Below are 14,116 nucleotides of genomic sequence, written 5' to 3' on the forward strand. Positions count from 1 at the left end.
ACAACAGGGATTGGACCCTCTTCAGGTGTCGGTGTCCCATATTTTGTCTTTTTTGCAGGTGGGTTTATCCAAAGGACTAGCCCATAGTTCCCTTCAGGTCCAGGTTTCCGCTTTGGGTTGTCTCAGAGGGAGAGTCCAGGGGAAGAACTTGGCATCCCATCCGGATGTGGTGCATTTTCTATGAGGAGTCAAACATCTCCATCCACCTCTGCGTCGCATTTGTTTGGAATGGAGTCTTAATCTCGTACAACGGGTCCTTTGCGAGGAGCCGTTCGAGCCTCTCAATCAGGTATCTTTGAAGATCCTGACTCTGAAGACGGTCTTTTTGGTAGCTATCTGTTCAGCTAGAAGGATTTTGGAATTGCAGGCGCTTTCGTGCAGTGATCCGTTTCTCCGGATATCGTCTGATACGGTGTACTTACATATGGTACCTTCTTTTCTTTCTAAGGTGGTGTTAGCTTTTCATGTAAACCAATCAGTGGAGTTGCCCGGGTTTCCGGATTGTCCTCGGGATCCCTCGATGGGACGAGAACTTCACCTTTTGGATATGAGACGGGTGGTATTACGTTACTTGAAAGTCACTAACGCTTTTCATCATTCTGATCATTTGTTTGTCCTGTTCGGGGGAGCAGAAAAGGGCGAAAAGGCGGCTAAGGCTTTTTTGCCTCGATGGTTGAAAAAGACGATATCTGCAGCATATGTATCAAAAGGAAGAGCGGTTCCAGTGGGTCTTAGAGTACATTCGACTCGAGCTCAGGCGCCATCCTGGGCTGAGTGTCAGCTGGTGTCTTCCCAAGAGATCTGTAGAGCCGCAGGGTGGTCTTCATTGCACACTTTTACCAAGCATTACTGTTTGGATGTGCGGACCCCGGAGGCGGCCCTCTCTTGGAGAGAGTGTTCTTCGAGCTGGTCTTTCAGGTAAGAGGGCTTTGGTACATCCCACTTATCTAGACTGATCTGGGTATGTTCAGGAAAGGAAAATTGGTTCTTACCTGCTAATTTTCATTCCTGTAATACCACAGATCAGTCCAGAAGCCCGCCCTGAGGATCTCTACCAAAAGACTGCTTGGTCTACTGCTGTATTTATTTGCAAAGCAGATTTGCCATTTTTTGGCTTCAATTTCTAGGTTTAGCGTTTTCTGCATGGTTATCTAGTTGGTCAGGGGTATCCATGCTGGGAGCCTTGTTCGCTCTTTATTTTTCTTATCTTGGCTTGGGTATCGATTAATACTGAGGGACTGCAAGTGGCACTTTCGAATATGTGGCAGTGCCCAAAGTTTTGTTCTCTACCTCCATCTGCTGGTAGGGATGAATAAAACCCGCTTATCTGGACTGATCTGTGGTATTACAGGAACGAAAATTAGCAGGTAAGAACCAATTTTCCTTTTTAACTTGGGAGGTTGAGTGGGTAGCATCCCTAAGGCATTAATGTGATTTTCTTCCCATTGGTCAGTAAGATCTACAAACCCACATGTTTGTGCTGTACAATTTACATATAAATTATAGTAAACTGGAAAAAATATAGCAAGCATCATTTGATTAAATTAGACTGCATTTTGATGTGCAAACCCAGCAAACATTACATTGGCAGCTCAGTGCCTATACCTCATGGCTTAAATAGAGATTCTTTTGCAAGGCTGCAAAATACTTAGGGGCAGATTTTAAAATGTACGCCCAATTTTATAACATGCATGTTACGAGCGCGCGCGGGTGCGGTCGTCTCGAGCTGGTGGTGAGCCCTTGGGCCACGGCAGGACTCAAGGAGGAGCCCCAAGCCACACCGTGGGAGGTGAGCTGGGCAGGCATGGTGAGCCAGGCAGGTACAGAAGCAGGAAGTCCGACCCTCAGCCGGACCTGCACGCCCATGGTAGCCAACACGGGGAAGTTGACTGATGAACGGTCCTCCGACTGTTCCCGGCCCTTTCGGACCTGCCGCTGGGAACGGCAATGGGCAGCAGGCCGGACAGAGGCGAGGGCAGACAGAGTCCTTTACACTGAAGACGTCAGACGGGGGCTGAAGCAGACATCTAAGACAGGCTGAAGCAAGACGTTGAAGAGGGCTGGAAGGAAACATGGCACTGTCCATCAGGGCGCCCTACTCAGCCCACCCGTGGGACTGAGTCGCGGACCACCCCGTCCCAGACGCGCCCTACACAGCCCAGGAAGGCTGGTCGCGGACCACGCTGAGGAAAGGAGGGTGCAGGGAAGACAAAGCGGAAGATCCAGGCGAACAGGAACTCCGATGCTGGGATACTGACATCCGAAGCCCCTTCGGCTGGCAGGCAGGAAGCTCAAGAGCCCGTGGGACGAATCCCTCCTGTTGGCCACTCCAGGGCCCAACAGGACAGAAGGCTCAGGAACCAGACGAGGACATCAAGGAACTGGATCAGACATCAGGTAACACATCAAGGCAAAGACACTGGACAGGGACCCATCAAGGCATAGGCGAACACGGGGGACCAGGATCAGCAAGGTTACAGACGACTGTAGAGCCCGATCCGGAGGCCAGTTGCAAATGACAAGGAAGTCCTTATATACTGGAGGTAGAAGGCAACTCCCTGGGAGGAGCTTGCCAGGACCGCCCACCACTGGCCCTATAAATAAGGAGGAGAGCTGCGGGCCGGCCCCTAGGGAAGGGCGTCGCCAAACAGGAAGTCCAAACGCTGGCATGCAAGCCACAGGCACAGCTAGGCCTCTCAGGCCCTGGAGCAAGTCCCGGGTGGAACACAGGCGAGGCCCCGGCTTCGGAGCGGCCTCCGGGAGGAAGGTGAGAGACCACCTGTAGCGCAGCAACAGGGGGGATCGTAACAATGCATGCTCAGCTGCGCACATATTATAAAATCAGGGGTCGGCGTGCGCAAAGGGGTGCACACTAGTGTACCTTGCGCACGCCGAGCCCTTGGGTAGACAAGCTGGCTTCCCCCGTTCCCTCCAAGGCCGCTCCGAAATCGGAGCGGCCTTGGAGGGAAGTTTTCTTTCCCCCCCACCTTCCCCTCCCTTCCCCTACCTGTCCCACCCCCCAGCCCGAAAAAAACAAACCCCATACCTTTATCTGACAAGTTACGCTGCTGGCCCAGCAGCCTTGCAGAGGCCTCTGGCCATGCCCCCGCCCCGCCCCTGGACCGCCCATTTTTTCAAGCCCCGGGACTTACACACGTCCCAGGGCTTTATGCGCGCCGCTGGGCCTTTTGAAAATAGGCCCAGCGCGTGAAAAATCCTCCTGGATTTATGCGAGTAACCCTTTGAAAATCTGCCCCTTACCGTTTAAAGGGCTTTGCATTTTACTTTTTTACCATTTGCAGACAGTAAATAAAGGCAGAGTCAACACATTGAGGTTAGGGTTTCTCGCAGTTCTTTGATGCCACTTCCACTAAACTGAAACCTGACAGGCAGTAGAAATGAAGGTTGTGCTGCATCCAAGGATTGGCTGTGTCCTGATTGCTCATCCTGTCGTGTTAGAAACTTTGTTTCTCTCTGACTAGGAATAATATTTCCAGTGCTAACAAACTTGCAGGTCTATCCAGTAAAGTGCGGCCGCGTTTACCCCGCTCCTAACCCGCGTTCTACTCACTTTCCGGCCGTGTTAGCCCTTCCTGCGATCCACAACCCCCTTTAACCTACACCTACCGCGTCCTAAAATCCCCAGGCAACCCCTTCCGCACGCGGCATGTATATTGTATGCAAACGAGCGAATTAGCTATTCCCTACCATCCAGTAATGCGCGCCCCGACTATCGCTATTGTACCCTGCCATTTTGCCCCGCGTTTAACCTGCTAACTTACCGCCTACCCCTACCCCTGCGATAGAGGCAGGGGTAAGGGTAGGCGGCAAACTTTCCCCCAGCCCCCGCTCTCCTGCCCTGGCCGCATCCATGGGTGCCGGTCCCCGGGGCAGCCCCAGTCCTCTCCCCTCCTCCCGAAGCCAAAAAAAAAAACAAAACGAAAAAAAAAGTTGCAAGAGAGAGAGGGGAGAGGAAGGGCAACCCTACGTTTGGGATTGCCAGTCCTCCCTCCCCTCCTCCCGAGGCAGGCGCGAAAAGCAGCCTTGCTCCGGGAGGAGGGGAGGGGGGGGGACTGGCAGTGTGAAGCGACTTACTTTTTGCAGCCCCCACTCCGGACATCGACGAGGACGGGATTGCCAGTCGACCGCGGCTCCCCTCTCCTGCCTCCAGCTGCTCAGGAAGATGGACATCACGTCTTGAGCGGCCATCAGCAGAAACGGATCGCGGCTCCCCTCCCCTGCCTCCCGGCGAAGATGGACGCCTGCACAGGGGAAAGCGGCCCCTGTGCGTGCAATTGGCCGCTCAAGATATGACGTCACATGCCGTGATGCCAAACGTCGTGACGTCACATCTTGAGCGGCCAATTGCACGCACAGGGGGCCGCTTTCCCCCATGCAGGCGTCCATCTTCGCCGGGAGGCAGGGGAGCCGTGATCCGTTTCTGCTGATGGCCGTCTCCTCCGGAGGGCTGCAAAAAAAAGTAAGTAGCTTGGGATTTATTATTTATTTTATTTTTTTTGTCGTCTGGTGGGGAACGTGCCTGCTTTTCTAACTCGCAACCTGCCCTGTGGTCATCTTTTAAATTATATAAATTCTGACTTTAAAAATCCAGTCCACCCCGCCGAATGTAATCCGTTTTGCAGTGTCCGAAAGGCGGAATACAGATCAGAGAAGTAAATAATAATAAATAGAGCTGTGCAGGAGACGGACCGGGTTTGCGGAGCAGGGGAAAACGTCCAGCAGTCTTTAAAGAGAACTTTTAATTGGAAACCTCCTATCACTAAAAACATCTCAGAAAAAAAAAAAAAGGAGTGGTGAGGGAATATAGCAATGACATAAAACAACGTTTTCTAGCAAATGAATCGACTTTCAAATGAAAAAATGTAAGGCGGACACCGCAGCCCGTAAACCTCCTGTCTCCCACCTGCCAGCCACCAGGGCCACCACTGCTTGGTCGCTTCACACTGCCAATCCTCTCTCCCCTCCTCCTGGAGCAAGGCTGCTTTTCGCGCCTTGCCTCGGGAGGAGGGGAGAGGGACTGGCCATCCCGAGCTTAGGATTGCCCGTCCTCTCTCCCCTCTCTCTCTTGCAACTTTTTTTTTTTTTTTTCGCTTTTTTCGCTTTTGTTGCTTCGGGAGGAGGGGAGAGAGGGCTGACAATCCTGAGCGTCGGAGAACTGTCCACTTCCTGGTACCTGTCATTTCAAATGTCATTTGAAATGACATTTGAAATGACAGATACCAGCGTGTCCGTGAAGCGTTAGTTACTGTTATACAGTTAGTTACTGTATAGAGCTATAGCGCTCTACAGTAAAACGGGTTGCGCGGGCCTAACGCTTCACGGACGCTTCTAAGATGCAGCTTGCATTAGCAAGCTATTTATATACAGGATCGAGCGGTAGGTGAGCTGCACTGTGCGTGCGGCAACCCCGGGTGCGCCGGGCACTAATGCAGCTCTTCCTACCGCTCGGTACTGGATTGACCTGTTGGTTAGGCCAGCGCATCTCTCTGCATTAGGGAGTAATGCTTAATGCCCTCATTTGCATGGGATTTTCATGTGCGGCTAAGCAGGCCGCACAAAATGCAGATACAACTAGAAGTAAAACTGTGTTCTGTTGAATGTACCTTATTGCATTGCCCTGAATGTTAGGTATTATTAAGAAAGGAATGGAAATTAAAACAGAAGATATCATAATGCCTCTGTATTGATCTGTGGCACGACCACACCTTGAATATTGTGTACCTTTCTGGTCACCCCATCTCAAAAAAGATATAGCAGAACTTTAAAAGGTAGAAGGAATGGCGAACAAAATGATAAAGGGGTTGGAACAACTCTCTTATGAGTAAGGCTAAATAGATTAGGGCTTTTCAGCTTGGATAAGAGATGGAATGGGAAGATAGGGAGCAGTTATTTACCTTTTCAAATTGAACTAGAACTAGGGGATATTCCATGAAACTAGTAGGTAGCACTTTTAAAACCAATCAGAGAAAGTATTTTTTTACTCAGCACACAATTAAACTGTGGAATTTCTTGCCAGAAGATGTAATAAAAGCAGTTAGTATAGCTGCATTTAAAAAATAGTTTGGACAAGTTCCTGGAGGAAAATTCCATAAAACGCTATTAATCATAAAGACTTGGAAAAGCCATTGCTTATCCCTGGTTATGAGTATAAGGGTTATATCTATTCTTTGGGATCCTGTCATATTCCCTGCTCTAAGAGACAGGATTTTGGGCTTGATGGACCTTTGGTCTTACCCAGTGTGGCATTTTTTTTAGGTTTGTATGCTCTGCTTGATGTTCCCTGAATGTCAGCATGATCCTGGGCAATTGTGTGAATTGTGATATTAAGAAACATCAAAAGGTATGGAGCTGAGTAAGATTTAGCAAAAAGTGATGATAAGCTAAGGGTGCTTGATAATGGTTTTGCCTTTTTTTTCTATTAATTCTAGTTATCTGAGGTTGGGAGCATGAGAGGCAGCCTCCCCATATTCACTTACCTTGGCAAGTTGGTGGATACCATCCCAGCATTAGCTGACACATTAGTAATGGAACATAGTAAGTGCTCCTTGTTTTTTCAGCTTTTGCCAGCATCAACAATAGGACCATCTGGTCAAAAAATTACTTGTAATAGAACACACAGCTGAGGAAGACAAGATGAGAGCAGTGTCTAATGTAAGGTAGTATATGATAACATATGACAGAATTGGTCCACCCATTCTGCCCAGTTATTCTGGTAAAGATATAACCCGGCTGCCACCTGTAAATGTTTGAGCATTTGTTGGATATTGTGTCTTCTCCAACTCAGCTTTTGTTGTCTTCCTCTTTGGTTCTTCATCATGTAAGGTAGAAGTGCACATTTACACATAATGTGTAAATTCCCATATTTAATTTTAATACACATCAACCTACCTTCTTCCCTTCCCCACCCCTAACCACTTTTATTTTATGACCAAACTTCCTGCAAGAGTCGTTCTTTAGAGCTCACTACCAGTTTGCAATATGGTTTAAGTGCTGCTCAGAACCATCACTTGGCTAAGTGGTACATCAGGTGATTCAGGAGATGCCTCCCCTCTGATACTGTGGCTTATGAGGCTGGTCCTCTTCAAAATTGTATCTGGATAGCCCAGGAGAAAGGTAGTCTCCCTCTGATAAGACATGGCAAGCTGACTGGTGGTCCCCATCTAATGACACAACTGACCACAAGCAACCACACAGGAGAAGTAATCAAGAGCTTGGCAGCAAAAAATGCAGAATCATGCATCTGGGGTGTAAAAATCCAAAGGAACAATGCACATTGGGGGCTGAGATACTGATGTGCACCAACCAAGAAAGATCTTGGGTGATCATGTCTGAAGATCTAAAATTAGCAAAACAATGTGGTAAGACTGTGGCCAGAGCCAGTAGAAAAAAAATGGCAATATTACCCCTGTATAGATAATTTGTGAGATCTCACTTAGAATAGTATGTCCAGTTCTGGAGGCCATACATCCAACAGGATATAGACATGGTGGAAGTGGTCCAGAGAGAAGCTACCAAAATGGTGCAGGGTGTACACCAAAAGCCACATGAGAGACTCATGGACCTAAATATGTATACTGTAGAAGAGAGGAGAGACAGAGGGGATGTGATAGATATATTTTTCTGTCTAAACAGGATTGAATTAGCCATAATCTGTGGGTGATGTCATCAGGTGGCTCTGAACAGAATTGTCTCTCCAAGCTAACAGAGCTTTCCCTGTACGTACGCGGATCAGTCCAGACCATGGGCTAAGCCCCTGTTCCAGCAGGTGGAGACAGACCAGAGTTCTGAGGCTAGCCCATATAAGGACGGAACCCACCCAGGAACCCTCAGTATTCACCTGTCTCCAGCAGGTGGAACAGCTCACCCTTTGGTTCCCTGTTAGCTTGCCCTCTGTGCTTTCTTCTTTCTTCTAGGGCAAGCTCACACAAGTACTTTTAGTTTGCTTCTTAAATATAAAAAAAAAAGAAAAACAAAATTATACAAAGAAACAGAGAATTTTTCTCTGACTGACTGTGTTAGGGCAGACAGTTTTGTCTCCCTCGCTCTTGGAGTTCCTACGGGGGCTTTGCCCCTTGATTCTTATCAGCCTAGGTTCCCTTCCCGGTGACCTGTGTGAGTGATACTGGTGGTGCCAGTCCCTCTCCCTACTTTTTTTCTCTGCTGCCGTGCCCCGAGACGCGCATTCCTCGGTTGTACCTTTCAGGGAGGTAGAACATTCCCCCGACTCTGTGGATAGAATAAAACATTTTTCCGGATTAAGGTACACAGAGATTTTCATGGTAACTTTTTATTTATAAAGTCCTTTGCTTTCTGTGCTTAAAAAAAAAAAGGCAGCAGTTTTATTTTGCGAGGAGGGAGCGGGGTTCAATCTCCCGCCCAACTCCTCTGGGGCTCCCAGCTCAGCTGTTTTTAATTAGTATCGTGGCTGCTTCCTCATGCCGCGGCCACTTTGTTGTATTGCCAATGGAGAGTCAGCCTCCTGACTCTCCCGTGAAGGGGTATGTTCTAGGTGTCTTTCGGGGGGTGAAGGCTCCTCTCTCGAACCGCCATCTAATAAACCTCGGGGGAAGACTCCCCGATGTGCTGCCAAGCCGTTCCCGTCCCGGGAACATGCGGGAGCGGTGGCCATTTTAGGTTTTTCTGACGAAACTCCCTGCTTCTCCGGGGGCAGGGGACTCGATTTCTCCACTTTTTCCCCCTGATTTGAGCCCGGTTCGCTCTCGGGATGGTGGCTCGGACCCCCCCTCACCTCACCCACCCCCCCTCCCCCCATGAAAAAATTTGACCCGGACCTGTTTCTCCTCAGATTTTGTTCTTTTGATGCATGATTCTTACCTGGCCAGTTTACAAAGGGAGGTGGTCCCCCCTCCTATTGTTCCCCCTCCTCCGAACCCTCCTATTTTACCTGTGCCTTCCCCTAACGTTGTTCCAGACCCTCAGGGCCCGGTTAGGGTTTGCGTAGTCCCGGGGGCCCCCTTCACCCAGTTGACCCCCCAATCCCTCTTTAGAACCTTTTGATGTAGGGGATGATGGTTCCACGGCCCAAGCCCCTCCCGCTAGAGGGCGACGATCCCCGTGTCCTGCGCTTATTTCAGCGGGAGGAGCTGGAGCCTCTTATTCCCTTTGTTCTTCAGGAATTGGGAATTGATGCCCCTCCAGATGATTCTGTGGCGGCGGCGATGACGCCAAATGCGGATCTGGTCCTGGCGGGACTTAGGGCGTTACCGCGTACTTTCCCTTTTCATCCTGTGCACCACTTGCTCCTCCTCAGGGAAAGGGAGACTCCAGGGACGGGTCTTCGTGTTGGTAGGGTTATGGATAAGCTCTACCCACTCCCTGAGGACTGCCTGGACATGTTAAAGATTCCAAAGGTAGATTCTTCTGTCACCGCTGTGACAAAACGTACCACCATTCAGGTAGTGGGCGCTACAGCATTACGCGATGTGCAGGCCGTAAGCTTGAATTTTATTTGAAATGCATTTTTGAGGTTTTAGCTCTTGGTGTCCGGGCGACAATTTGCAGCAGTCTCATGCAGCAGGCAAGCCTTAGGTGGATGCAACAGTTGCTCAGCACCCAGGACCTCCCGTCTGCAGAGGCTGAGCAAGCTGAACGTCTGGAGGGCACTATAGCCTATGGTGCGGATGCCCTCTATGATTTGCTTCGAGTCCAAGCTAAGGCTATGGTTTCTGCGGTCTCTGCCAGATGTCTTCTCTGGTTACGCAATTGGTCCGCTGATGCTTCTTCTAAGGCTCAGTTGGGCACTCTTCCTTTTAAGGGCAAGTTGCTTTTTGGAGAGGACCTGGAACAGCTTATTAAGTCCTTGGGTGAATACAAGGTCCATAAGCTGCCAGAGGACCGTCCCAAACAGTTGAAGTCTTTTTTCCCGACTCGTACTCGCTTCAGGTGAAAGCGCCATTACGGTAACAGGGCCCATGGCTCTTTCCCTAGGGGGGGCGTGTCCAGGTCCCAGTCTTGGTCCCATTCCTTTCGTGGCCGTCGAGGTTTCCGAGATGGCCATCAGCAACTCACTACCACTAAGTCAGCTCCCCAATGAGATTCGGCCGATCCATTCCTCCGCACAAAACTTAGGTGGGCGCCTTTCTCTGTTTCTCGGGGAGTGGGCCAAAATTACCTCCGATCTCTGGGTCCTCGAAGTGATAGAACACGGCTACGTATTAGAGTTTGCCAGACACCTACCGGATCTACATATCATGTCCCCTTGCGGCCATTCCAAGAGGCCTGTGGTTTGTCACACTCTATTGAGACTTCAGGAGTTGGGGGCGATCCTTCCAGTTCCGGTGCATGAACGGGGCACCGGCCAATATTCAATTTACTTCGTTGTTCCCAAAAAGGACGATTCCTTTCGTCCCATTCTGGATCTCAAAAGGGTCAATCGGGCACTCAGGGTTCCCCCTTTCAAGATGGAAACCCTGTGAGCAGTGATTGCTGCGGTACATCCCGGCGAGTTCCTTGCTTCCCTAGATCTGACAGAGGCTTATTTTCACATCCCCATTCGTCAGGAACATCAAAGGTTCCTTCGTTTTCAGATCCTAGGACAGCACTTCCAGTTTCGGGCTCTCCCATTCAGTCTCGCCACCGCTCCCCGCACTTCCACCAAGATTATGATAGTTGTTGTGGCAGCTATCCGTCGGGAAGGGATATTGGTCCATCCTTATCTGGACGATTGGTTGGTAAGGGCTAAGTCCGCCTCTCTCTGCACGTTCATGGTAGACAGAGTTTTAGCCCTACTCACATAACTCGGTTGGATAATCAACTACTCCAAAAGCACTCTTCAGCCCTCACAAGAGCTGGAATTCTTGGGCGCTCTTTTCTACACTCGGGTTGGGAAAGTTTTTCTTTCGGACTCGCGGACACTCAACCTGATAGATCAGTTGAACATGTTCGTCTCGCTTCTGCTTCCCACGGCGTGGGATTACCTTCAGGTTTTAGGGACCTTGGCTTCCACGATCGATCTCGTCCCCTGGGCGTTTGCTCATTTGCATCCTTTACAGATAGCATTGTTGTCTCGTTGGAAGCCGATGTCCGAACAGTATCAGGAGATTCTCCCTCTCTCCGACTCTACCATCGCCAATATACAATGGTGGTTCTCCCCGGCTCACCTTCTCAAGGGGATGCCTCTTTTGACTCCATCTTGGATCATAGTAATGACAGATGCCAGCCTCTCAGGTTGGGGGGCTGTATGCCAATCTCATATGACTCAAGGATTCTGGTCCCTGCCCCAGTCTCGGTGGCACATCAATCATCTAGAAGCCCGAGCAGTTCGCCTGGCCCTCAAGTTTTTTCTTCCTCTGATTTGCCACAAAGTGATCCGAGTGCTATCAGACAATTCCACCACGGTGGCTTACATAAATCGACAGGGGGGGACTCAAAGTTGTCTAATGGCGCTAGAAGCCAGCAAGCTTTTTCTCTGGGCAGATAGGCACTTGGATCGCCTGGTGGCTTCCCACATAGCGGGCAAGGAAAATGTTCAAGCTGATTTCCTCAGTCGACAACATCTCGATCCCGGCGAGTGGGAATTGTCAGATGTAGCGATGGATCTAATCGTGCGCAGGTAGGGTCCCCCTCACCTAGACCTCTTGGCGACGCTAGCCAACGCCAAGGCTCCCCGGTTCTTTAGTCGGTGGAGGGAGCATTGTTCAGAGGGGGTGGACATGCTGGTTCTTCCCTGGCCCTCCGATGTTCTTCTCTACGTGTTCCCACCGTGGCCGTTAGTCGGGAAGGTTCTACGGAGAATAGAGCTCCATCACGAACCGGTCATTCTCGTGGCCCCCGAATGGCCCCAACGGCCATGGTTCGCGGACCTGGTGAATCTCACTTCGGACGGACCTCTTCGTCTCGGTCATCTTCCCCATCTTCTATGGCAGGGTCCTGTATTTTTCGACCAGGCGGATCGCTTCTGTCTAGCGGCATGGCTTTTGAACGGAGACATTTGAGACGCAGAGGATATAAGGAAGAAGTCATTGCCACCCTCCTCAAGGCTCGCAAACTGTCAACTGTCAAAAAAAACTGTCAAAAAAGTTATACAATATGTTACTCAAAAAAGTTCTTTGTTATATGTAATTGCCCTCAAGCAAGCTTATTCAACTGTTCTCTGTAAACCGATTTGATTTACATATAATGTAAGAAGATCGGTATATAAAAACAATAAATAAATAAATAAATAAATAAATAACTTTGCTTACCTATGTCCGCGTCTGGAAGGTTTTTGAACACGTCTGCGAGGAGTTGGGCATTTCGGCTCGTTCGCCTTCTGTTACGCTGATACTCTCTTTTCTTCAGCGTGGTCTCTCCAAGGGTCTTTTGGTCAGCTCTCTGCGTGTTCAGGTTTCAGCTCTTGGTTCCCTCCTGGGCACCATTGAAGGTTGGGCGGTCGCCTCTCATCCGGATGTTGTTCGTTTTCTCAGAGGCGCTAAGCATCTAAAGCCACCTGTCCGGTCTATTTGTCCTTCCTGGAGTTTAAATTTGGTACTTCGAGCTCTTTGTACGGCTCCATTCGAGCCTCTTTGTCATGCCACTCTCAAAGACTTGACTCTCAAGACTGTTTTCCTGGTTGCTATTTGTTCAGCCAGGAGAGTGTCTGAGCTTCAAGCTCTATCATGTAGAGATCCTTTTTTGCGTTTTTCGGACTTGGGCGTTTCTCTCAATACCATACCTTCTTTCTTACCCAAGGTTGTTTCATCTTTTCATGTTAACCAGTCAGTTGAACTTCCCGCTTTTTCACCAGAGGATATTGCTGCCTCTGGTGGTGGTGATCTTCATCGTCTCGATCTCAAGCGAGTCTTATTGCGTTATCTTGAGGTCACCAATGATTTCCGGGTCTCTGATCATCTTTTTGTCCTGTGGAGTGGACCCAACAGGGGGAAGCAAGCTTCTAAGGCTACGATCGCTCGCTGGTTGAAGGATGCAATTTTCTTTGCCTACATTTGCAAGGGCCAAGCAGTTCCTGAAGACCTAAAAGCTCATTCTCAACCGACCTCTTGGGCGGAGTCTCAATCTGTATCACTGCAAGAAATATGTAGGGTGGTTACATGGAAATCTCTTCATACATTTGCTCGTCACTATCGCCTCGACGTTCAGGCTCCAGTCTTTGGTTCCTTTGGTCGGCAGGTGCTTCAAGCGGGACTATCTGGGTCCCACCCTTTGTAGGGAAGCTTTGGGACATCCCATGGTCTAGACTGATCCGGGTACGTACAGGGAAAGGAAAATTAGTTCTTACCTGATAATTTTCGTTCCTGTAGTACCACGGATCAGTCCAGACACCCGCCCGTCTTCTTCTGTCCGCTCGAATTCTTTTTCTTTTTTATAGGATTTTCTTTTTCTATCTCTTCATCGTCTTCCTGGAATTTATGATAGGCACCGGAAGCATCGTTACGATGTTTAGGGGTAGATATACAAGAGCATTTAGTTACACAGTTCATTCAATTGTTCTATTTTGTTGGTTTAAATTAAATTACTAGTTATACTGTTACTTGCTTGATCTTATTCCTGTCTGCTTTGACAATGGTTATACTGAGGATTCCTGGGTGGGTTCCGTCCTTATATGGGCTAGCCTCAGAACTCTGGTCTGTCTCCACCTGCTGGAATGGGGGCTTAACCCATGGTCTGGACTGATCCGTGGTACTACAGGAACGAAAATTATCAGGTAAGAACTAATTTTCCTTTGAGTTTTACTGCGCATGTGTTGGAGTTCCCATGCAGGCATTGCTTCAGTTTCTCCTCAGTTTGTTTTTGTCCACACTGCACAGACAGCTTATCTGTCTCTCTCTCTCATGAATTCTTTTAATATATGCATATTATTTAATTCACTGATTCCAGTGGCTTCCAAGAGCACTTTTCAGTGCTACATTATTATTTTGCACATCCAAAAAAAACCAAAAACCTAAAGGAAAGAGAATGTGGAAGTTCTGTGAAGAACTTCTGGAACCTTCCCAATGGCATAAAAAAAAGGCTATCAATGGCTTTAAGTCCTGCTCTTGTTGCCAAATAATATCAGTTACAGATGGCCATGAACTCTGCTACCAATCCTTGGGTTCCAATAGTGACCAGCTGAACTGTCCAGCATGTATCCAGATGT

General features: G+C 49.0%; 1 protein-coding gene across 1 annotated transcript in view; it reads left to right on the forward strand.

Annotated features, from left to right (window-relative positions):
* Positions 1-14,116, forward strand: part of MEI1 (meiotic double-stranded break formation protein 1) — an 888,987-nt gene that overhangs the window by 129,638 nt on the left and 745,233 nt on the right. The window contains exon 5 of the mRNA XM_029587121.1: positions 6,450-6,555. Within this exon, the coding sequence (XP_029442981.1) occupies positions 6,450-6,555 (106 nt within the window). The remainder of the gene's footprint in view (positions 1-6,449; positions 6,556-14,116) is intronic.

The sequence above is a fragment of the Rhinatrema bivittatum genome, chromosome 2 (assembly GCF_901001135.1).
Source record: "Rhinatrema bivittatum chromosome 2, aRhiBiv1.1, whole genome shotgun sequence".
NCBI classification, from domain to species: Eukaryota; Metazoa; Chordata; class Amphibia; order Gymnophiona; family Rhinatrematidae; genus Rhinatrema; species Rhinatrema bivittatum.